A 25,797-nucleotide genomic window follows, 5' to 3' on the forward strand; every position below is an offset into this window, starting at 1 on the left:
CCAGTTTTGTTCCTTTTTATGGCTGGGTAATAGTCCATTGTATATATGTACCACATTTTCTTTATTTCATTCTTCTGTTGATGAACATTTAGGTTGCTTCCATGTCCTGGCTTTTGTAAATAGTGCTGCAGTGAACATTGGGGGTGCATGTGTCTATGCCCAGTAATGGGATTGCTGGGTTATATGGTAGTTCTGTTTTTAGTTTTTTAAGGAATCTCCCTACTGTTCTCCATAGTGGCTCTATCAATTTACATTCCCATCAACAGTGCAAGAGGCTTCCCTTTTCTCCACAACCTCTCCAGCATTTATTGTTTGTGGATTTTTTGATGATGGCCATTCTGACCAGTGTGAGGTGATACCTCATTGTAGTTTTCATTTGCATTGCTCAAATAATCAGTGATGTTGAGCATCTTTTCTTATGTTTGTTGGCCATCTGTATGTCTTCTTTGGAGAAATGTCTATTTAGGTTTTCCACCCATTTTTTGATTGGGTTTGTTTTTTTGATATTGAGCTGCATGAGCTGTCTGTATATTTGGAGATTAATGCTTTGTCAGTTGATTTGTTTGCAAATATATTCTCCCATTCTGAGGGTTATCTTTTCATGTTGTTTATGCTTTCCTTTGCTGTGCAAAGCTTTTTAAGTTTAATTAGGTCCCATTTCTTTATTTTTGTTTTTAATCTCATTATTCTAGGAGGTGGATCAAAAAAGATCTTGATGCAATTTATGTCAAAGAGTGTTCCGCCTATGTTTTCCTCTAAGAGTTTTATAGTGTCTGGCCTTTCATTTACGTCTTTAATCCATTTTGAGTTTATTTTTGTGTATGGTGTTAGGGAGTGTTCTAATTTCATTCTTTTACATGTAGCTGTCCAGTTTTCCCAGCACCACTTATTGAAGAGGCTGTCTTCACTCCATTTTATATACTGGCCTTCTTTGTCATAGATTAAGTGACCATAGGTGCATGGGTTTATCTCTGGGCTTTCTATCCTGAACCATTGATCTATATTTCTGTTTTTGTGCCAGCACTATACTGTCTTGATTATTGTAGCTTTGTAGTATAGTCTGAAGTCAGGGAATCTGATTCCTCCAGCTCCATTTCTTTTCCTCAAGATTGCTTTTGCTATTCGAGGTCTTTTGTGTTTCTGTGCAAATTGTAAAATTTCTTGTTCTTTTCTATGAAAAATCCCATTGGTAATTTGATGGGGATTGCACTGAATCTGTAGATTGCTTTCGGTGTATAGTCATTTTCACAATATTGATTCTTCCAATCTAAGAACATGATATATGTCTCCATCTGTGTCATCTTTGATTTCTTTCATTATTATCTTATAGTTTTCTGTGTACAGGTCTTCTGCCTCCTTAAGTAGGTTTATTCCTAGGTATTTTATTCTTTTTGTTGCAATGGTAAATGGGATTGTTTCCTTAATTTCTCTTTCTGATCTTTCATTGTTAGTATATAGGAATACAAGAGATTTTTGTGTATTAATTTTGTATCCTGCAACTTTACTAAATTCATTAATTAGCTCTAGTAGTTTTTTGGTGGCATCTTCAGGATTTTCTATGTATAGTATCATGTCATCTGCAAACAGTGACACTTTTACTACTTCTTTGCCAATTTGGATTCCTTTTATTACTTTTTCTTCTCTGATTGCTGTGACTAGGACTTCCAATACTATGTTGAATAATAGTGGAGAGAGTGGGCACTCTTGTCTTGTTCCTGATTTTAGAGGAAATGCTTTCAGTTTTTTACCATTGACAGTAATGTTTGCTGTGGGTTTGTCATATATGGCCTTTATTATGTTGAGGTAGGTTCCCTCTGCCCACTTTCTGGAGAGTTTTTATCATAAGTGGATGTTGAATTTTGTCAGAAGCTTTTTCTGCATCTATTGAGATGATCGTATGGTTTTTATTCTTCAATTTGTTAATATGGTGTATCACATTGATTGATTTGCATATATTGAAGAATCCTTGCCTCCCTGGTATAAATCCCACTTGATCATGGTGTATGATTTTTTTAATGTGTTGCCGGATTCAGTTTGCTAGTATCTTGTTGAGGATTTTTGCATCTATGTTCATCAGTGATATTGGCCTGTAATTTTCTTTTTTTGTGATATCTTTGTCTGCTGTTGGTATCAGGGTGATGGTGGCCTCATAGAATGAGTTTGGGCACGTTCCATCCTGTGCAATTTTTTGGAAGAGTTTGAGAAGGATACGTATTAGCTCTTCTCTAAATGTTTGATAGAATTCACCTGTGAAACCGTCTGGTCGTGGACTGTTTGTTGGAAGATTTTTAATCACATTTTCAATTTCAGTATTTGTGATTCGTTTGTTCATATTTTCTATTTCTTCCTGGTCCAGTCTTGGAAGGTTGTAGTTTTTTAAGAATTTGTCCATTTCTTCCAGGTTGTCCATTTTATTGGCATATAGTTGCTTGTAGTAGTCTTTTATGATCCTTTGTATTTCTGTGGTGTCAGTTGTAACTTCTCCTTTTTCATTTTTAATTCTATTGATTTGAGTCTTCTCCCGTTTTTTCTTGATGAGTCTGGCTAATGGTTTATCAATTTTGTTTATCTTCTCAAAGAACCAAGTTTTAGTTTTATTGATCTTTGCTATCATTTCTTTCATTTTTTCTTCATTTATTTCTGATCTAATCTTTATGATTTCTTTTCTTCTGCTAACTCTGGGGTTTTTTTGTTCTTCTTTCCCGAATTGCTTTAGGTGTAAGGTTAGGTTGTTTATTTGAGATGTTTCTTGTTTCTTGAGGTAGGATTGTATTGCTATAAACTTCCCTCTTAGAACTGCTTTTGCTGCATCACATAGGTTTTGGGTCGTCGTGTTTTCATTGTCATTTGTCTCTAGGTATTTTTTTATGCCCTCTTTGATTTCTTCGGTGATCTCTTTGCTCTTTAGTAGCGTATTGTCTAGCCACCATGTATTGTGTTTTTTACAGTTTTTATCCTATAATTCATTTCTAATCTCATAGTGTTGTGGTTGAAAAAGATGCTTGATATGGTTTCAATTTTCTTAAATTTACCAAGGCTTGCTTTGTGACCCAAGGTGTGATCTACCCTGCGGAATGTTTTCTGTGCACTTGAGAAGAAAGTGAATCCTGCTACTTTTGGATAGAATGTCCTATAAATATCAGTTAAGTCTATCTGGTCCAATGTGTCATTAAGGCTTGTGTTTCCTTATTAATTTTCTGTCTGGATGATCTATCCATTGGTGTAAGTGGAGTGTTAAAATCCCCCACTATTTTTGTGTTAATGTTGATTTCCCTTTTTATGCCCATTAGGGTTTGCCTGATGTATTGAGGTGCTCCTATGTTGGGTGGATAAATATTTACAATTGCTATATCTTCTTCTTGGACTGTTCCCATAATCATTATGTAGTGTCCTTCCTTATCTCTTGTTAGTCTTCATTTTAAAGTCTATTTTGTCTGATATGAGTAATGCTACTCCATCTTTCTTTTGATTTCCATTTGCATGGAATATCTTTTTCTGTCCCCTCACTTTCAGCATGTATGTGTCCCTAGGTCTGCAGTGGGTCTGCTGTAGACAACATATATTGGGTCTTGTTTTTGTATCCATTTATCCAGTCAGTGTCTTTTGATTGGAGCATTTAATGCATTTACATGTAAGGTAATTATCAATATGTATGTTTCTATTACCATTTTCTTAATTGTTTTGGGTTTGTTTTTGTAGGTCTTTTTCTTCTCTTGAGTTTCCTACCTCGAGAAGTTCTTTTAGCATTTGTTGCAAAGCTGGTCTGGTGTTCGTGAATTCTCTTAGCTTTTGCTTGTCTGTAAAGCTTTTGATCTCTCCATCAAATCTGAATGAGAACCTTGTTGGGTAGAGTAATCTTGGTTGTAGTTTTTTCCCTTTCATCACTTTAATTATATCCTGCCACTCCCTTCTTGCCTGCAGCGTTTTTGCTGAAAGATCAGCTGATAACCTTATGGAGATTCCCTTGTATGTTATTTGTTGCTTTTCCCTTGCTGCTTTTAATATTTTTTCTTTGTATTTAATTTTTGTTAGCTTGGTTAATCGTGTCTCGTCTTGTTTCTCCTTGGGTTTATCCTGTCCGGGACTCTGCGCTTCATGGACTTGATTGACTATTTCCTTCCCCGTGTTAGGGAAGTTTTCCACTATAATCTCTTCACATATTTTCTCAGACCCTCTCTCTTTCTCTTTTTCCTCTGGGACCCCTATAATTGAAATGTTGGTGCGTTAATGTTGTCCCAGAGGTCCCTGTGACTGTCTTCAATTCTTTTCATTCTTTTTTCTTTATTTTGGTCTGCAGTAGTTATTTCCACTATTTTATCTTCCAGGTCACTTATCCTTTCTTCCACCTCGGTTGTTCTGCTGTTGATTCCTTCTAGTGTTTTTTAAATTTCATTTATTGTGTTGTTCATCACTGTTCATTTGTTCTTTAGTTCTTCTAGATCCTTGTTAAATATTTCTTGTATTTTCTCCATTCTATTTTCAAGATTTTGGATCATCATTTCTACCATTACTCTGAATTCTTTTTCAGGTAGATTGCCTATTTCCTCTTCATTCATTTTGTTGTGGGTTTTTATCTTGCTCTTTTGTCTGCAGCATATTTCTCTGTCTTCTCATTTTTTACTAACTTACTGTGTTTTGTCTCCTTTTGTCAGGCTGCAGGGTTGTAGTTCCTCTTGCTTCTGGTGTCTGCCCCCAGTGGGCGAGGTTGGTCCAGTGGCTTGCGTAGGCTTCCTGGTGGCGGGGACTGTGTTCTGGTGGGCGGAGCTGGATCTTGTCCCTCTGTTGGGCAGGGCCACGTCAAGTGGTGTGTTTTGGGGTGTCTGTGGGCTTAATACGACTTTAGACACCTGTCTCTGGTGTTTTCTTTGTTCTTAATTGTTTGGAGATCAGTGGCTCATAATTTCTTTATTAAAGCCTTTAAGATCCTATACTAGAATCAGAAATTACCTTATTGCTCTCCTTTCCTAAGAATAAGCAACTCTCATCTCTTTAATCTGTGTATCTTTTGTTTTTCAAAATTTATTTACGTAGTACAGAGAAAATGACAAATCATGATTATTTTAAATGATTAGTTGATTTTGGAATTAAATTACTCTTCTTAACACTATGTCATGTAGAATAAGGATAAATAGCATTTACGTATCATCATTAAGTAAAATACCAACTCTGTTTTAACTATTTGTGTTTTAGATAGCTTCAGTTATTTCACCATGTGTAACCTTGCTTAAACTTTCTAACAGATTGATGGCCAGTATTTTCTCATGCTGCCTCATGTAATCTGGCATACCTGCCTGCTAGCTTCAGTATAGACCCTGGCTAAGCTTGCCTAGATTCCTGACACATGACATATATGGGTATACAAAGGAATATACCTAGCCAGAGACAAAATACTTTAGTTCCCATAAAGTAAATTACCCATTTTCAGTAAGGCCTTATTTTATCCCCATTTCCTTTAGCTTTATGGTACCTGCAACAGCAGGCATCACTTTCCCCTCTTCTCAGGCAGAATAATACAGCAAAAGAAGGGTAGTTTACAGTTTAGGAGCTAGTTTGCCTCTGTATCTCTCTGAACCTAGTTTACATTATACCATATCACAGTGCTTCTTTCATGGGAAACTAAATTCATATTCATAAATAGTTACTACTTAATGTAGCAAAAAGACTGTTTAGACTTTGGAGTCAGCATGTTCTAGTTTGGATATACAGTTCATTAGTTGTAGCTTCTTAGGAAAGTCATGTATAAAATGGGGAATTAGAGTGCTTATTCCTTAGATTTTACAGGATAGCTTCTTGTGCTTCCTTGGAAATAAAAGGAGCCTGTCTTTTGGTATAAGTAAAATATAAAATCTTTATTAAAGCATGTCTTTATCAAAGCATATGTTAATACTAAACTTTGAGAATTAAAATAGAGTTTCCAGTTATTGATATCTATTTTTTTGACTCATGTTTCAGGAGTTATTAAATTCTTTTAAATTGTTCAATGTAGTTCTTTTCTCCTAACCTCCCTTGTATGCAAACACTATAAGGGCAGGGAGTTAATCTGTTTTCTTAACAATATGCCTAACTTCTAAAATAGTACCTGGCAAACAACGACTGCTCAAAAATAATGTTGCATGGAAGAAAAGTTTTAAAAGCAACTGAAAGTGTATGTGTATGTTAAGTGACTGGGAGGATAAGAGTGTTATGGCAAGAAACTGAGGCCCTAAGAGAGAAGACTGTTATTTTGGGGGGAGCTCAACTGAATATGATATAATGATGAAATATGCAAGAGAAATGGGACTCTGAGAAGTTAGAATATGGTCTAAAGGTCACATTAGACAGGGTGAAAGAGAATTAAGAATTATCACAGAAATGATAGTAGAAGCCCTTTGAGAGAAACCATGATTCTGCTACCACAGTCTATTATTTGGGTTCTGATAAAAGTTTACAGCTTACAAAGTGTATTCATAGAAACCATTGAAAGATAAGTGACTTTAAGAGTAGATGTGCTCTCTGAAAGGAGGGAATGTGTATGGAGAAGTAAATAGATTCAGGAAGTGAATTTGCTTCCAGTAAGGGGATAGGAAAGTGAAGCCATCTTCATGGGTAAAAGATTGTACTGAAAAAAATTAAGAGGTCTGTTAAAAAGATGTGTAGTAGGGCTTCCCTGGTGGCGCAGTGGTTGAGAGCCCGCCTGCCGATGCAGGGGACACGAGTTCATGCCCCGGTCCGGGAGGATCCCACATGCTGCGGAGTGGCTGGGCCCGTGAGCCATGGCCGCTGAGCCTGCGTGTCCGGAGCCTGTGCTCCGCAACGGGAGAGGCCATGGCAGTGAGAGGCCCGCGTGCCGCAAAAAAAAAAAAAGTGTAGTTACGGAAACCGAGGTGATACAGAGGTCAGGATATAAATGGATTATTAGCAGTTTCAGATTAAAAACAAGAATTGAGGACAGTGATAAGAATTTAGCTCTTAGGAAATTCTTAGTGATGTGAAAGAGTGCAATTTTAGTACAGTGCTCAGAATAGGGTCATACTGAAGTGGAGATTAAATGTAGAAGAAATATAGGTAGCAGATATAAACTGACTGTTTGATAATTAACAGTGAAAGAATCTAGAAAAACAGATGGCTTCTGGATGGGTTATTAGGGTCAAATGAAAGGGATTTTTTTTTCCAGGTTAATGTTTTCCTTATTCCATCTTCCTGCCAATTATCTCCTGTCCTTGTTCCAGAATTAACCTTATATGCAAGTAGTAAAATATACTTCATACCTACTGGCATAGTTATAGAAAGGTGCCTATCTAAAACTTACATATCAATTATAAATTTATAGTTCTGTTTATTCATTCATGTAAATTAAAGAAGATACTACTTTTTAAATTAAACATAATAAAAAAGTAGTAATATGAATCAATAAAATTAGACTATCCAGCTTTACAGTTTTAGTACAAAATATTTATGCAGGTATTATACTATGTCTAATAAATTTGCGAATCTTTCCTGAATAAATATGTATAAAGAAGCTATTTTAATACTTTAACTTCAGAATAATAACGTTTGTTTGGTTTGATTAATCAGAGTCTGGCAGATTGGGTATAAGAACATTTGCAAAATTATCACACTATCTCTTCCCTCTATTGGGGAGGATCTAGAATTGTTTAATGACAGAGAGATTGATAGAGAAAGAGAGCTTTCTCCATATCAGCTGACATCCTTCCAACTTGTATTAAATTCCGTGCTGATAATTCCTTGTATTAAATTCCATGGTTTGTTTCTCTCCTGAACAAACTAAAAGAGAAAATAAATGATATATTGGAAATAGTGATAGGAAAGGCTAAATAAATGTGGTTGTACAGAATCTTATAGACTCTGAATTAATTTTAATAATTTATTTCTAAATTAAATTTTTAAGAATATGAAATCTTTTTTATTCTTAATAATGCCTCTTAGAAGAAGTTTTAATCTTGAACACATTTTTAGAGTATTGTCTAGATTTTTGTTATTCATTATAATCCACTATAATTTAACCATTATAAATACAGGGAGATATCACTGAGAATATTATCATCAGTTGTTGACTTAGGGAAAATATTTTTCCTTTTTTTTTCTTTTAAACTATGAAGCAACATTATGGTTATATAAATAAATAAAACTATTCACATTCCTGCCTCCCTTAAACAACTGTTAGAATTATTCCTTGTTCCCTTCTAGTTTTAGCTATAAGTGTTCATAGATAGACTTTTCAATGACTTTATAATTTTCTATTGTATAGAAAGACCATGATTTATGTTTCCCATTTTTCCTATAACCAGACATTTAAGTTACTACAGATTTTTCTATTCAAAATAACAGTATATTGAATGTCATTGTTCCTATAGATTTTTATTCTTTAAGTTATTTCCTTTAGGATAAATTCCAGGAGTAGGTTTACTTGGTCAAAGACTATCAACCATATATTAGTTGGTTATATATATTACATATATTAGGTATATATTTATGTTGATTATATATATAATATATATGTTAGCTATTATGTAACTTGTGTAAGATCATATAGCTAAAAAGTGACAGAACTGGGATTAGAGTCTGGCAGTCTGTACTAGATACCATGTTCTTTACCAGTCGGCTACACTGCTGGCTTGAGAGATCTACAATTCTATCTTAATATATTCCCAATAAAAGTAATATTCATTCAGTTCATCTGTCAAAATTATAGCAAGAGTCTGCTCTGTGTCTGACACTGTATTGGGGATTCAAGAAAGAACAGGATATAGACCCTGCCATAGAAGGCTGTAAACCAAGTGGGAGAAGGGAAAAGATATGTAAGAAAGTAACTATGATACAATGTAATGAATTATATAATTAGAATATTATAGGAAGACAAAGAAGGGAATGACCAAATGCCACTGGAGGAGGCCGCCTTGTGTAAAGAGGCTTCTAAGTACGGCTGGGTTTGTTTAGATGGCTAGGTCAGGTCTTGGGGAACCAAAGAGCAGAGCAAGCAATGAAGAGCCTACAAATGTACTGCAGGGGTCAGAAGGCCATAAAGGCTATGTAGGACTGTAGAGAAAATATGCACAGTTAGGGTTTTCTGAGCAAATTTTATCAGAACTTGGGACCTGGGCTTAAAAGACAAGCCTTGGAAGTTAAACTTTGACTGAGTAGAGATTGAGAACTCCAGAGAGGTTTACCTCTCAGGAGATACATGTTTACATTTGAATAAGGTGTGGATGAGACCTAAGACCATTGAGATGTTCCCTAAGTTGTAAGACTCAGAGATGCTAGTCTTATCTTCTGCCCAGAAACATATTTTACATTCCAAACCATAAGAACCCAGGATCTTCCCTAGGACAATTTGTTCACACTCAAGGATAGGTTCCCCCACTCTGACACCCCCCCACCCGCTTCTCTCCCCACCTCCCCCCATCTCCAGAGGGGAGGAGGTCTGCTATACAAGCCTTCCAGAGTCTTATTTTTGCAGCTAATTGCTTTATTAACTTCCTATTGTTGCTGTAACAAATTACCACAAACTTGGTGACTTAACGCAAATTTACTATCTTAAAGCTCTGGAGATCAGAAGTCTCAAATGGTTTCACTGGATTAAACTCAAGGTTTTGGCAGAGCTGTATTCCTTCTGCAGGCTCCTGGGTAGAATCCCTTACCTTACCTTTTCCAGTTTCCAAAAGCTGCCTGCACTTCTTGGCTTGTGACCCCTTCTACCATTTTTAAAGACAGAAGCATAGCATCTTCGAATATCTCTCTGATTCTCACCCTCCTGTTTTTCTCTTCTAAGGACTCAAGATTACATTGGGCCCACCTGGATAATCTAGGATAATTTCCCAATGTCAAGAACCTTAACTTAATCTTATCTGCGAAGTCCCTTTTACCGTGTAAGGTAACATATTCACAGGTTCCAGGAATTAGGACATAAACCTCTTTGGGGTGGGGACATTAGTCTGCCTGTCACATTCGCCCACAGTGCAGACCCCAGTACATGTATTGTACTGTGATGTCTGATCGGGCTTGGATTGCATTACCCCAGTGGTAAGAGTTGGGTTATGAGGGACTGGCATGGTTATTATAAGTAATAATATTTCATTTGTTTCTGCTTCAGAGACTTCATGTCTTACTTTCAGGCTAGTTTTGAAGGGCTATATTGCCGAGCTGTGTAGAATCTTGAATTATAAAAACAGGAAATATGCAGAGTTGTTCTGAAAGTTGTCTGGGACCTTCTACTACTTTAGGACAACTTACTCAGCCTTTTTCTGATAAGAGCGTTCCACCTTGGCTAACTCATTCAAATTGAAAAGCCCATCCTAGTTCCTTTTTGGTCAGGGTTTTTGTTTTTTCTTGTTCTAAGCTGAAACTAACCTAAAAACAATTCAGATGAATCTAGGATTTAAGAGTTTGACTCTGCTTCCTTCCCATTGCTCTTCTGCACTTGGACATAGGAACGCAAATGATACCAGCCCTCCGCAGTAAATGTGATTCATCTTCAGATATGGGACTGTATGCCCATTTCATAGTGTATTTGTGTTTTTTAGTACAGGCTGACTGTATTTTAGTAGGTTTTATCCAACTCATTTTCCAGTATCCTATTATGGCCACTGAACTGGCTCAAATATTAATCCATTGACCCTAGCTCAAGGATGTAGTGGATGCTAGGCATGGATGCTAGGCACAACTCTCAGATCTGGGTTTGGCAGTAGCTAAGGCAGCTCACCTAGACCTACCATTGGTAAGGGCTGCCACCTTGGAATTAGATCTTTTTCTGCCAGAACTAACCATAGCTTACTCCCCTCAAAAAGTATTACACCGTGTAATATGTGCCTTATTCTTTCAAAGCCTAGCCAAAGACTTAGGTAGAGAAATTTTTCCTAGATTTAACATTTAACGTTCCCACTAGCTCCCAGACTTATGCATTGCTTGCTTCGCTTATATTGTCACCATCCTTATTAAGTAAATATGTACTCAAGAAAAAAAATAGAGCAGAGCAATAAACAAAAAAAATTGGTGTGGTATGTTTAATACTGTACCTAAGGCATTTATGTTAATTGACATATTAGTCTGTAAGTGGCCCTTTCGGTTCCTTTCCTTCTTCCTCCCCTTCCTTTTATCTTCCTTGTTTCTTCACTTCTCTTTCATTTTCCTTTTCCTTACCTTTCTTTTTTCTTCCTATGCCTTTTTCTCTTTAATTAGCAAATACTGTAAAGATATGCAACTTTGGTTTTTTGGTATTATTATTCTAGAATGGAGTTTTTTATAACTAAGAATTAGTCATTCAATGTATTTTGAAACAGTGCTTCAATAGAAATTGGATTAGCAGCTTAAAAGTAGAGGTTACCTCTTAAATGTATCTTCTGTGTACTATTTCAAGGTAGGAAAAAACTGATTTTCATCCTTTTCCTTTACCATTTTAGGACCTTTCTTTTTGGTAGAGATGGAAATCCAAATAAACGGAATGTGCACAATGAAACATCTATGCATTTGTTATGTATGGGCCCTCAAATTATGATATCGGAAGGAGCCCTTCATCCTCGCTTAGCACGCCCCGCGGAAGATGATTTTAGAAGAGCAGACTGTCTGCAGATGATTTTAAGATGGAAAGGAGCAAAACTTGACCAAGGCGAATATGAGAGAGCAGCTGTTGATGCAGTTGATAACAAAAAGAACACACCCCTGCACTATGCTGCTGCCTCAGGGATGAAAACCTGTGTAGAGGTAAAACTTTGGTGGTGTTTTTTTTTTTAATATTCTGCATGGTAAAATCTGTGTCTTGGTAATGTGTAATAATCAGTTTTGTTTTACTTATCTTAACAGTTAATTTAGCTAGGCATTTCTGTCCCTTTTGTGGTTCTAAAAGAATCAGGAGCCCTTGTTTTAGGGAAAACAAACCCATAAACGTTCATCCTTGGAAATAAAATAGAATTAGGAGCAATTGAAAATTTGCTAACATTCCTGAAGGTAACAGTCATCATACAAACTCTATCATATTGAGAGTAATAGTTTTAGTAGAGATATGTTTTACATTTTTTGCTTATTTTTAGAAGCCAACTTATAAAATTTATACATTTGGCAAATCTTGACAAGTGGGACCTTTAGCTGTATATAGAATTGATCAGTTCCCTAAGCAATTGATAAATATTAATGAATACATTTATTGGGGTCTTTTAAAAACATATATATATTAAAATGTGCTGGTTTTTTCTGTGTAGTCTGCATTAAAGTGCCTGAATACTATATTGTAATTGAGTTTTTCCATATATGTTTTTCATATATATATAAATATCTAACAACAGGCTTAGATAAAATCAACCATATAGTGTAGGATCTTAACTAAGCTAAGAAATCATTACTCTTTGTACTGTCATCACTACTCTACATACAGAAGAACAGGTTTCTCTCAGCTATGTAGAGGTCAGCCCATACATAATTCTTAGAAGTTCTTTTGTATAGATGTACTTAAGTTTCAGTGGGGAGAATTATAGATTGAATCACAGAGTATCCAGTTACCAAAAATGTAGGACTTTATTGGAAAATCAGTGATCCAGATTAAATATATATTAATCAGATTAAAATACATATCTGAAAATTTAGTATTTCCTTAATATTATTCATCTATATAAACTTTATATTTCTAAATTGATAAATATACCAAAAAACATGAAAGTCCTTCATTTTCTTACTCGTGTTAAAAGGTTATGGCCATTTAGGGACTTCCCTGGTGGCACAGTGGTTAAGAATCCTCCTGCCAATGCAGGGGGCACAGGTTCAGTCTCTGCTCCAGGAAGACCCCACATACTGCGGAGTAACTAAGCCCATGTGCCACAACTACTGAGCCTGCGCTCTAGAGACCGCAAGCCACAACTACTGAGCCCACACACCAAAACTACTGAAGCCCGCACACCCTAGAGCCTGCGTGCTGCAACTACTGAAGCCCCCGAGCTCTAGGGCCCGCGTGCAACAACTGCTGAGCCCATGTGCTGCAACTACTGAAGCCCGTGCGACTAGAGCCTGTGCTCCTCAACAAGAGAAGCCACTGCAGTGAGAAGCCCACACACTGCAACAAAGAGTAGCCCCCACTCGCTACAACTAGAGAAAGCTGGCGTGCAGCGAAGAAGACCCACTGCAGCCAAAAATAAATCTAAAAAAAAAAAAAGGTTATGGCCATTTATATGATTTCTTTAGTGTATCTGAAGTGTCAGTTATTTTCACTTCTAGAACCTTTCTGATCTTATCTTGTGTGTATTGCTGTTGTTTGTGATACTTATTAATCTTTTAGAATCTTTGTCATTTCATCTCTTGGGTTTGTGTCACCTTTGCCCACTAGTTAATTAGTGACAGTCATTAACTTGAAACTAATTTTAAGCTTTGCTTTCTAACTTTGATTCACGGTGTGGTGGAAGGATGTTCTAGGATTTTGCGGGAGGGAGGCTATGGGCAGAATTCCTGAAGGCTTTTTACACAAGTCTTTTTGTATATTGTTCTATGCCCACCTCTTATGAAAGAATCACTGCCTATAGTGACTCATCATTGTTGACGGGACTGCATCATATTTCTCAAGTGAATTAGAGTAGAAAGTATCTTATTCTTGATCGTAATAGTAATGCTCTTAAACTGCTGCTTTAATATCTTGCTTCCAAAAATTCTCTATAAGCATTGCTTTAGTAGTTGTTCATTTTGAAGTATGTTTGCAATGACATGTTATTAAATTATTTTTAAAAACTGAATGTGGTGTTTTTACCAACATTGTTTTTTGCTCAGTGAAGGAAATTAGTACCAGGTTTATTCTGAACTGACAGGCCTGATGATTTGCTTGGTGTGAATGTATGTGTAAGTTTTAACTGTTTGATCTGTCAGCAAATCACCTTTATACAAACCACACCATTTAATGACTGTTTTCATTTTTTTGTGTTCAGAAGAGCTCTTTGACTTAATGTAAAACCCCTCAAATAGAGCCCTATAAATACCTTCATTGCATTTATTCTAGTTGTCATCAACAGATTTTAGCACATCATTTTACCCATATAAAGCTATCTTAAATCTCTTATATATACTTGACTGTATACCCAGCCTTAGGTCTTAAATGACTTTTGATAATGTTTACTGTTAATTAAACCAGAAGAGTTTCACAGGGAAGTGTACATTAATTTCCAGAGGCCTTATGTTTTCTAGTTCTAGTGAGTAAAACAAATACATTGAAATACATAACCTACTATATAACTGTACTTCTTAGAGAATTAGTCCTCAAGTGTCTTAGTGTTTGTATAAGGTCTTCTAACATTCACTGTGCTCATTGGTACCAAGCATGATATAAAGGGTTTGGGTTGAGTAAAAGACTGTTATCAGATATTTACTAATTTTTTTCATTAAGCTAAGCTATCATAGTATGGCATATAGGGCACTGGTTTCTAGTCTTGGTCCTCACAGAGACTGTCTGTAAGACCTTGAGCGAATCACTCAACTTCTTTGAGATTATCAGTGTCAACCATCCAATAGGAAACTATCACAGTTATCTCAAAAGACCCCTTTTAGTGCTAATTTTCTCTTAATCTGTGATTGCAGTAAAATATATCCCATTTTCAGTGTCTAGCCTTTGAGGTTAAATTGATTATTTTACTCCATGGTTAAGGCCAAGCTATTTTTTTTAACTCTTGAGGACATATCTATGGAAATACGTCTTTTCCAGTTGTTGATGTTTTTCTCTCTGTGTGTTTATTTAAGGACAGAGCTGATAAAGTCAACAGCAGACAATTTCATATGTGCATTTAAACACATACTTTCCTATGGCTCATTATTTTGAACCATATAAATGAAATGTTTAAAAACTTCCCCCTCTCTCTGTAATAATTGTGTTCCATAGTCAGCTAAAGGGATGCACACATACACACACAGAACATAACATAAAAGTATCTTTTTTTTTAATTTATTTATTTTATTTATTTTTGGCTGCATTGGGTCTTTGTTGCTGTGGGCAGGCTTTCTTTAGTTGCGGTGAGTGGGGGACACCCCCCATTGCTGCACGCTGTGTGTGGGGGGGCCTGGGACCCTTGCTGCGGTGGCCTCTCCCCCTTCAGAGCATGGGCTCCAGGCGCACAGGCTTCAGTAGTTGTGGCTCGCCAGCTCTAGAGCACAGGCTCAGCAGCCGCAGTGCACGGGCCTAGCCGCTCCCTGGCATGTGGGATCTTCCCGGACCAGGGATTTCTGAGGTCCAGCTCTGTGCAGGTGAAAGGTCCCGCGGGGGTCCTGTTTTCTGCTTCCTAGTCTGGGAGAAGAGAGTGTCTGGATCTCTTCAGGGAAACGCAGGAGGTTCAGCAGCCACAGGAGGACAGGGTAGAGGGAAGACTGAATCTAAACGCCTCCCTCCTTTTTCTCTTGTGCTGCTGGCTGCTGCCTCATGCTTTCTCCTCTCTTTCTATCTCTCAGAAGTTGTGCTGAGAGAAAAAAACATAGGCCAGAAAAGGGATGCACCCTGGACTGGTGTTTGTGGTGTGTGTGTGTGACTGGTGTTTGTGGTGTGTGTGTGTGACTGGTGTTTGTGGTGTGTGTGTGTGTGTGTGTGTGTGTGTGTGTGTGTGTGTGTGTGTGTGTCCCCCAGGGGCTGGAACCACAGTTCCTCTGATGAACCCTGGAGGCGGCTCAGTTCCTGATTGGTGGTTACCATGGAGACCCACCTAAGCCTCTTTCACCTGAGCTGTATTATCTGAAGAGGGCGGCTCTCTGACCTGACAGTCACCTGAGAAGATCAGGGGGTGAGAGAGAGCCTGTGTCCAGATGGCATTCTCTGCCCTGTCCTCCCCCAGTGGGCACTTGGGGTGGCACAAACTGGGGGAGCCAGACCATGCTCGCTGCACCCTCTGTAGAGCCCTAGGTGGACCTGCTCAGGGCAGATGTTTCCAGCTACTTGGTGAATGGTTCCTGGCCAGAACCCACTCTTTCCACCCCCTCCCTCCACCAGGAGAGGGGTGATTCAGGAGCAGAGGGCAGGGGCCTTCACCTTTAATCACCACACCCTCACCTGTCCTCTTTGCTAATCGAAATTCTCTCCTTCCCTCAAGTCAAGCTCAAGTGCAGAAAGTTCTTCTGATGTTCTGGAGGAGGGACGAGGCTAAGGAAATAATCCAGGGAGAGGAGGAAAGATGGACTGTGATTATTGAGTTTGAGGTATTTGAGCTAACATGAGGGGCTGGCAGGAGCCCTCCTGTTGCTCTTCTCCCAAATCCCACATTCACATATGGGCCTCCTGCCTGTCTCTGTGCTCTGGGCACTGTCACTTGCAGACTATTCTGGCTTCGGGCCCATGTGGGCCAGACTGCCCCTAACAGACATCAGAAACCGATGCATGCTGCCCTGTGGGGGGCCTCAGGGGTGCTCGAGTGGGCACTAAGCTGCATTGTAATAGACCTCAAGTGATGCTGCACCAGGTACCAGGTGGTAGGGTGACTTCTGGATACACCTTGTCCTGATTGTATTGAAAATAAAGCAGAAGGCATCGCCAAGAAGAAATTAAACCATGCCTGATGAGCTGCCTCACACTGCTTACCCGCCTGCCTGCGTGTTTTGACTGTGTTCCTGGGTGAAACGCCACTTTGCGCTTCCTCTGTGGCTGGTTCCATTAGGCATATCTGCCGTCCCTCCTCATCCAGCTGCTCAAGCAGGGGTCTTGAGTCAGGAGCTGGACCATATACCTCTCTTGACCAGTTCACAGCCCAACAGTCCCAAAGATTGAGAAGGTCTCTTGGGGACGGGAGACTCCCATGTTTTGAGGAGCTGAAGTTGACCTCCTCGCACTCACAGTTCCCTGGTGGCCTCCACCCCAGGACCAGCTAAGGCCAGAGCAGCCTGGGGCAGGTAGCCAGGAGTCCCCACCTCTGAGCATCCCACCTCTATCCTGACGCAAGGGCAGAAATTCCAAGGCATTTTCATGCTGGGGAGAAGGGAAGAGTTGGATGAGAAGGCTTTGCTCTCCCTTTGGGAAAGTTGCTAAAAAGTGACGAGAAGAGGTCAGTGACTAAGTCACAAATTCGTTCATGCAGCACGTATGTCTAGAGCACTGTTGTGTGCAGGCATACCAGTTGCTGGCTGAGGGTGTGTGATCCCATTCCCCTCCCCCTCGCTCCACACTTCCCAGCCAAGCCCCCGTGAGGCTGGGTCAGATGAGTAGAAGGTGGAATTCTTGCAGGAGAGTGGGGAGCAGAGACAATATTAGGGTTCAGAGCTAAATGCCTTTATCTTCCTGCTGTATAATCTTGGGTCCACCACAGACCATTCTATTTGAATGAAAAAATCCATCCCGTGGATTAGTCTTAAAACCTCACCCTCAAACACACACGTGCACGCATGCACACACACAACGCACACACACACACACACAATTAATGTAAAAGAGATCATGCCGGTTCTGAGCCATCAAAGGCAGATCCCTCTGCAGCAGTGTGCTAAGGACTCCTGACCTGTGACTTTGGGGAACATGCACATAGATGACCAGGTTCTTAGCATCCTCCCTCTCGACACAGCTGGCCCCTTCCCTGTACTTTTCAGTGATGCCTTCAACCAGGAGAGGGGGATCATCTCCTCTCTCCTCCCTCCCCCACCTGCTGCCTTGACACCACAAAGAGGGCTCGATGTTTGTGTTGACTGCCCATTTCTTTTCATCTGTCAACCTGTGGAGGCTTTGTGATTATCCACACTGAGTGTGAGTTTGTACTGGGGAGAGAAGGTGGTTGTGTTTTTTTTCTCTCATTCCACATCAGTGGAGGTTGTCAAAGCATAGGTAAATATTCAGCAACCATTCAAATGGAGAAACACCAATGGGGCCCGTGACATTGCCTCACAAATGGTGTTTGATTAATAAATTGGAGATGTGGAATTGCGAAGCCATTGGTGCAGGGCTGGATTAAAAACATCTTAATCATAGAGTTCTTTTGGGAACTTGCAGGTGTGACAGTATCAGTGGCTAAATATTTTATATATATATGTATATACATATATATACATTTATATATGTATGTATATACATATATATATATATATGGAATATCTAGCCCTGAAGTTTCTTATGTTATATTGCTGCCTAGTTGACAGTGGACGTTCCAACAGTCTCTCAAATTCATTGTTTCCAAAACTGTACTCAGTCTTCTCTACCAGTTCCTCCTCTTGACTGCCTTATTCCTATTAATGATGCTACCGTTATCCCCATATCTAGTCTTGATACCTGGATTTACCTTGGGACTGTTTTTGTTTTGTTTTGTTTTGTTTTTGTGGCAAACTTATGCCACTCATTTGCAGAACAGAACTCTTCCTTGCCGCTTTTGGCCAGCCCCTTCTTTTTATCTCTGTTGGCCACCTTCTAACAACAGGTGCTTATATCAAATCCTCACTTTGTATTTTTCAGAACTTCCTTGAGTAGGAAAATCTGGAGTTTCACAAATATTTATCATTCAAAATTATTTATGAGATAAAAGTAACACAAAGAGGAGTGGGCTGCAATTGTTTGAAAATTAGAAATGCTTATATGTTGAACATTTATTAAGGCAAACTATAATTAAAGCCCCTTTAATTTTAATTTTTTCATATTTCAAAGAATTATTTCAAGGGTAAGCAAACTTTTTTCTGTGAAAGCCCATATATTTTAGGCAACTGCTCAACTATGCTACAGTATCCTGAAAGCAGCCATAGACAGTGTATAAGTGAGCATGGCAGTGTTCCATTAAAACTTTGTTTATGGACATTCCCACTTGAATTTCTTATAATTTTCACATATCACTAAATAATCTTTTGATTCCTTTCAACCATTTTTAAATGTAAAAATAGTTTTTAGTTTGTGGGCTATACAGGAACAGGCAGCAGGCTAGATTTGGCTCACAGGCCTTAGTTTGCAGTGGACCCCTGCATTATGCAAAGATTGGGAGAGGAAACCAAAGATGACTCCACACTATAGAAGCTTATTTTAAATATGTAAAATAACGTTATCAATATGTAGCAAGTCCTGTATGCTTTAAGTGTACAAAGAACTTAAAAAATACTATGTAATGGATGCCCAGAACACAAAAATGGAACTCCATTAAAATATAAATTTTACAAGAATTTAATACTATAAAAAACACACTTTTGTCTTGGTTGCTGAGTTTTTGTTTTTCCACTTTGGAATAGAGATGGACTTTGGAGAGGAATGATATGTTAGGTCTATTAGCAAGGCCCAATTAAAAGTTTAGTGATTTTTCTTCCCCTTTGCGGACTTCCCTAGATCAAGCCTAGTCATTAGGCCTCATTTTATTTATATTGGTGCTTCACCCGTCACAGTGATTCAAGAACTGGTTGATGTGACAGAGGTGGTGGTTGTGTTTGATAGTGCTTCAGCTCTTTGTGAAAAGCATTTTTTTAAATGAGTGTTATCTTTAGATATTTCCTATGCATCCTTGTTCCACTTGCTTATTCAAAGTTTTAAGTGTAGCTGCTCATTGTTAGATCAAATAAAGGTCACTAGAAAACCAAAGATCATAAATCACACTTCCATTTACAGCTACAGGGGCTATTTGACACTTTGGCAGCTATCAGAGTATTTCACACTTCATTGAAAAGCCAAAAAAATCATTCACAAATCATACTGAAGAGTTTTACTTAATTATATTGTGTTTTTAGCACCTGGGGTTTTAAAACTGTAAAAGGAATACAGAAATTGTAGTCTCAGCTCAGCAACTGAGTAACTTTGCCTGTTTCTGGGCCTCAGTTTTCTAATTTTTAATCAAGAAAGTTATGATTTTATTATTGCATCCAAAACATTATGATGCTAAGAGCTATTAATTATTTAGGCATTAACTGTTATAGACATTGAAGGGAAGGAGACATCATTTAAATTTTACTTAGCCCAGAAGATTTCATGGGTATAGTAATATTTGAGTGGATGAGATTTCAGTTTAAGTATTTGGAGGAGGCTACTCAAAATGTGGCCCTCAGCACATTTTGTACATCAGTAACGCCTGGGAGCTTGTTATAAATACAAATTCTTGTGCCCCACAGACCTCCAGATTCCAAATCAGAATCTCTGGGGGTAGACTCCAGGAATGCTTTAAGCAAGTTTTACTGGTTATTCGTTTGCATGTTATAGTTCGAGAAGCACTGTTCTAGGTCTCAAACAAATGCAGATTGAAGTATTTTGCAGAGGTTTAATAAGACAGATGACTTAAAATGAAGATAGAAGCCATACTAAGTATAAATACTAATGCCAAGAATTTTGGATTTATTTATAGAAAATTGAGCCATTTAAATTTTTTGACTGGTGGAGTGCTATTATGAAAGCAAATATAGTAAGATTAGCCTAATGGTTGTAATGTAGAATAGAGTTGAAAGGGGGGACTTCTAAAGGAGTGGTTCTTAAAGCCTTGCTACCCAGACAGTGGTCCTCAGACTGGCATTGGCATGAATTTGGGTACTTGTTGGGAATGCAGAATCTCAGGCCTCATCTCAGATCAGCTGAGTCTGAATTTGTAGTTTAACAAGAACCCCAAGGTGATTCATTCATACTCACATTAAAGTTTGAGAATCCTTGGCTTAGAGCAGTAGTCTGTGGGACATAGAATGGAATCACCTGTAAAGAGTTCATATATTTAATCCCCACTCTAGATGACCCTAATATGACTATCAGATTACCTAGATGATTCATAAACAATTTGGAAACCTTTGTGCTGTAACAGTGGTTGTAACCATGTCTGCACAAAAAATCCCATAGTGTAGACCATATCTCAAATCGATAAAATTGGAATTTCTGAGAGTGGACCCCCAGACACTAGTATATTAAACTTCTCCAGATGATTCTAGTGTTCAGCCAAGGTTGAAAACCAGTGTACTAGAGGGAGTGACAGGAGTTAGAATCTTATTGCATTAATTCTGCTGTGAACTGATAAAGGGCCTGGATTTGTATGGTGGTGTTAGAAACGGAAAGAATGAGGCAGATGCATTTAGGTGACTTGGTCAGTTGATACAAGAAAGTAAGCGAGAGAAAAGTTTAAAATGATGGAGACTTTAAAATGTTAATATTAACAATGTTGAGCTATCTTTGGATAATATAATTTTCTGTCTTTGATTTTTTTGCATTTTCTGTAACAATCTGCTATCATAGCTATAATTAGAGTAAAATAAATTAACTTTATTTTTAAGTAAACTGAGGATGGTTTTGAACCTAGTTCACTTTGAACCCTGCTAACAATTGACAGATATTTTAAAAATGAGATGAGGTGTTGTATGTCAACTACACTTCAGTAGTAAAAAGAAAAAAAAAATTAAGTGAGATGAGGTGAAGGAATTGGTTAGAAGGAAGGGAGAATATCTTGTGTTTTCATTTAGAAGGAGATTGAGGTCTTAGATTATCCATGTGAAATGGTATTCAGGCTATTGAAGATTAGAACTAACTGGGAGTAATGAATATAATATTGATTTAGAATTAAATGTTATCTGCAAGATAAGGTATAGATGAGAAATCCAAGGAAAAGACTTTATAGATAAAATTACAGAATTAAAGTCACAGCATCAACTTGGAGAATGCCCCTGTTTAAAGGGAGTGGGAACAGTACGTGGCCTACAACAAAAACCAAAAAAGCAGAGAAGAGAACCAAAATAATACATTGTCGAGGATGCCAAGAGAAGAATTTCAAGGAGAGGAGGTAGTCAGTCATTTGATGTGCTTCAGAAAGGGCAAGGAATTACAAGAGTGATAAGGCTGTTGGATTTGAGAGGTATTAATGACTTTCAGGAATATTATAGTCAAGTGGGCAGAGTAGAAGTCAGATTGCTGGAAGAAATTGAGTAATTTGCTGAGGAAGTAGAGAGACAGCGGGTGTCAGTCACTCATTTGACAAATGTGGGCAAGAGAGAAAGTAAAGTATTGGGGAAGTGACAAGGAGGCTAACAGAATTAAGATAGGGGACTCCTGTACCAGGAGCCAGTAGAAAGTCAGAGAGTGAAGATGAAAGGAATAATGGACTACTCAAGATCATAGAGGAAACAGATGAGGAAATGGTAATTTTACAACCAGAAGAGACTAAGAATCGTCTTTTTTTACATTTTTTCTCAAGATTATGCAAGCCTCATTTTATAGATGGACCTGGTAAACTGAGACTTACAGAAGTTAAATGACTTGTTCATAGTCAACCAGTCATTTAGATGATGGATCAAAGGGGTGGGAAGGGATTTGTCATGAACTAAGGGCCATCCTTCCCCTCTTCCTCTGGGATTATGAACAGAAAGGAAGGCAAAATCGATAAACAGATGCGCTGAGATAGTGATAATTGTATGTTTCTTTTAAGGTAGAAAATTGTATGTGCCACCAAGTGTCTGAGATAGGCTAAAAAACACATTTGAATAAAATATTCAGTTCTCCTTGCTTGAGAGTGGAGAAAATGATACTTAGAATGCTTTGGTTGAAGCATTTAAAAACTACCTCTTCAGAACCACGTGTAACACCCTATTATGTAAAAGCAAAACACCTGACTTTATGCAGCAAAAGTTTAACAGATATCTTGACATCTTCTGCTTTCTTGTGTTCCAGCCTTAAGCCCTAAAGGTCAGTATGCTAAAATTCTTTTTAAAAAAGTAATCCTCCAATGTCAGGCAGTACTGGTGATAGCTAGCTAGCTTCTATGCCAAAGGTAGCATATACGTTGATTTTCCTTGCCAAGACAAATGCTGTAAACATGGACCCTCCATTCCATCACTGATTATGAGTTTCTGTCCAGGTACCAATTGCAGCAATGAGATACAGGTTTTTGTGGCCCCTCACCCCACTCCCATCAGACTCATCTGGGGACTCCTTTCGAATTACCAATCAAGGCAAGAAGTCTCAAGTTCTAAAAATAGTCAACAGTGACTCTCAACAATGACTTCTCACACATCCTTTTTTTGTTTGTTTGTTTTTAAACCCCAAGGAATGCAGTCTATACTCTGGAATGTTCCTCTTACCAATATTCTGGAATGGCACAGCCTCTTAAATTTTGTCTTTGCTTTTGCTAAAGAGTAGGGTGATTAAGTTAAAGATGATTTATCTTGTTTGCTAATATTTAGAATCTCTTCTGTGGTAGTATCTGTTGTGGAAGTAAATCAAGTCATGGCTTTGAAAGCCGTCCCAGTGTGCATTTTCTGCTACTCTGAATATCAAAGAACCATAGAGTCAAGTCAGCTTTCAGTTCTGTAGCAGCCAGAAGCAAATAGTCTGTTTTGTGTTAGTGAAGCAGAAAGGCTGAAAACAGTAACAGACCCTGCAATAGGTATGATAAGTCTGTGGACTTAATACAAGTCGCCAGTATTGAACAGAGAAGGTAATATAAATATGTCAGTTTCCATGCCACACAGGCCATAGTCTAGGATCATTGCTTGTCAAACTTTAATGTGCATAAGAATCTCCTGGAGATGAGAATCAGATTCTGATTTAGAGGCCTGGAGTGGGAGGGGCTTGGGTGGTAGCCCTGAGAGTCAGCATTTCTAACAAACCCCCTGGTGTCCCTGGACCACATTTAGACTAAAAAGGTTCCAGGTGGTAAATAGCAGCTGATATGACCTTGCCTTCAGGCTCTAGAAGGTGGCTGCAACAGTGACTGCTGAGAGCTATTGCTTCACAGATTTTTTTTCTGTAAAGGGCCAGATGTAATGGGTAAATATTTTAAGCTTTGTGACCACAAGTCTATGTTTCATATTCTTCTTGGTTTGTTTGTTTGCTTGTTTTTACAACTTAAAAAATGTTTTAAACCATCTTAGCTCTGAGGTATACGTTTGGCTTAGAGCAAGAAGCCTAAGTCATATCCATTGGGCTTGTCAAGTTAGCCCATGGCTTCCAGGCCTGGCATTGGTATAAGTCCCTTATTTTATCAGGGCCTCTTGGGATGACTGTGGAGGAACCATAAGGATTAAGGATGACAGTTCCAAAAGCAATAAAAGAACTTTACAGGAAGATCCGTGTGTTTGTTGGAGGGAGAGGAGATAAAATTATTTGGAAGAAAATGAAAAGAAGCTACCATTTTTATTAACCCACATAAAAAATGAAAATCTCTAAAAAGTATTCACATTTAGATCATAAATAAGATCTGGCCAGAACTTTATGGTGGGCCCGGAATACATTTGACTTCTTTATTTTGTGATCAGCCTATACTTTGGGTCAGTACAATGTCCAGTCATGGTTAAGAACTTGGTCAAACTTGTGTCTGAATCCCAGTTCTACTGCTTATTAGTTGAGTAACTTCGGTCAACTTGTTTAACTCTTCTGAAATGTTACAATATCCCTGCTACTTGGGGTTGTTAATATTAAGTAAGAATATGTATTTGAAGTCCCAGCATAGTGCTTAGCACTTAGAAAACAATAAGTGGTGGCTGTTACTGTGTTGTTATGGTTGTGACTGAATTCTATAAAAGAATCAGCTCCATGACTAATTGTCAGGCTGTCCTTTAGGGTTGTCCTAGATTATGGCCTTCATGGTATTCATGTCCTTGTTAATGTCTCTGCAGACATACTGGGGAAACTTGAACCTATAGCCCTTAATAACAACATATTTAACTTCTGCAAAACCAGCAGAAACCTCAGTAGTGCACAAGACAAGTCCCTATTCCATGTAATTTTAAAAGTGGGATTTCCTTGGGCGAAATCCTACCTTTAAATATCAAGAGATTTGATAGAGTATCTTCCCAACTTGGCTATCAGTAGCTATTCCCATTGCTTATTTTGAGGAATATTGAAAACAGTTTTGCTCTCATTGCTTATTTGGAGGAATATTGAAAACAGTTTTGCTTCAGTGATTTGCTCAACCGAATTTTATTTCAGCGTTTAGCTGGATAATGAATGATACAAATGAAAACTTTTGTCCACCTTGTCAGGACATCCAGGTATTAGTGGTTAAAGTAACAGTATTGGCTGTGTCCTTCTTTTTTAAGAAAGATTTATAGAAATGTATAAAATTTAGAGCATTGAATGACTATAAAATTATTGATTTTTAAGTAAACTTTGGACAGAATGCTTAAGAATTTCTTTGTAAAGTTTAAGAAATTGGTTTGTTGTTGTTTTTAACCAAAGGAAGTCATCTTTTTTTTTTTTAATAAATTTATTTCATTATTTATTTTTATTTTTGGCTGCGTTGGGTCTTCGTTGCTGTGCGTGGGCTTTCTCTGGTTACAGCAAGCAGGGACTACTCTTCGTTGCGGTGTGAGGGCTTCTCATTGCGGTGGCTTCTCTTGTTGGGAGCACGGGCTCTAGGCGCGGGCTTCAGTATTTGTGGCACGCGGGCTCAGTAGCTGTGGCTCGCGGGCTCTAGAGCGCAGGCTCAGTAGTTGTGGTGCACGGGCTCAGTTACTCTGCGGCATGTGGGATCTCCCTGGGCCAGGGCTCGAACCCGTGTCCCTTGCATTGACAGGCAGATTCTTAACCACTGCGCCACCAGGGAAGCCTCAAAAGGAAGTCATCTTAACGCTAATAAGCAAGAATTGCTAATCTTAAAATTAGAAGCCACTAGTATCTAAATAACTTTTATTGTCATTTCAGATACATACTGTTGAATTTTTGTTGTGCTTACTTTATTAAAATTTTTCTAATAGGCAGCATGAAATAACTTGTCATTTAAGTCTATAGTTGCAAGGTTTTTTTCTTTTTTTTTAATAAATTTATTTATTTATTTTTGGCTGCATTTGGTCTTCGTTGCTGCGTGCGGGCTTTCTCTAGTTGTAGCGAGTGGGGGCCACTCTTCCTTGCGGTGCACGGGCTTCTCATCGAGGTGGCTTCTCTTGTTGGAGAGCAGGGGCTCTAGGTGCGCCGGCTTCAGTAGTTGTGGCTCAAGGGCCCTAGAGCAC

At 38.3% G+C, this 25,797-nt stretch overlaps 1 protein-coding gene across 7 annotated transcripts in view; it reads left to right on the plus strand.

The window, feature by feature from the left end:
* The window catches only part of ANKIB1 (ankyrin repeat and IBR domain containing 1), a 159,358-nt gene that overhangs the window by 79,014 nt on the left and 54,547 nt on the right, over positions 1-25,797 (plus strand). For all 7 annotated transcript variants that reach the window (XM_049714739.1, XM_004265609.4, XM_033420491.2 and 4 more), the window contains one exon: positions 11,397-11,697. In XM_049714739.1, coding sequence (XP_049570696.1) covers positions 11,397-11,697 — 301 coding nt within the window. The remainder of the gene's footprint in view (positions 1-11,396; positions 11,698-25,797) is intronic.

The sequence above is a fragment of the Orcinus orca genome, chromosome 9 (genome assembly GCF_937001465.1).
Source record: "Orcinus orca chromosome 9, mOrcOrc1.1, whole genome shotgun sequence".
Classification (NCBI taxonomy): Eukaryota; Metazoa; Chordata; class Mammalia; order Artiodactyla; family Delphinidae; genus Orcinus; species Orcinus orca.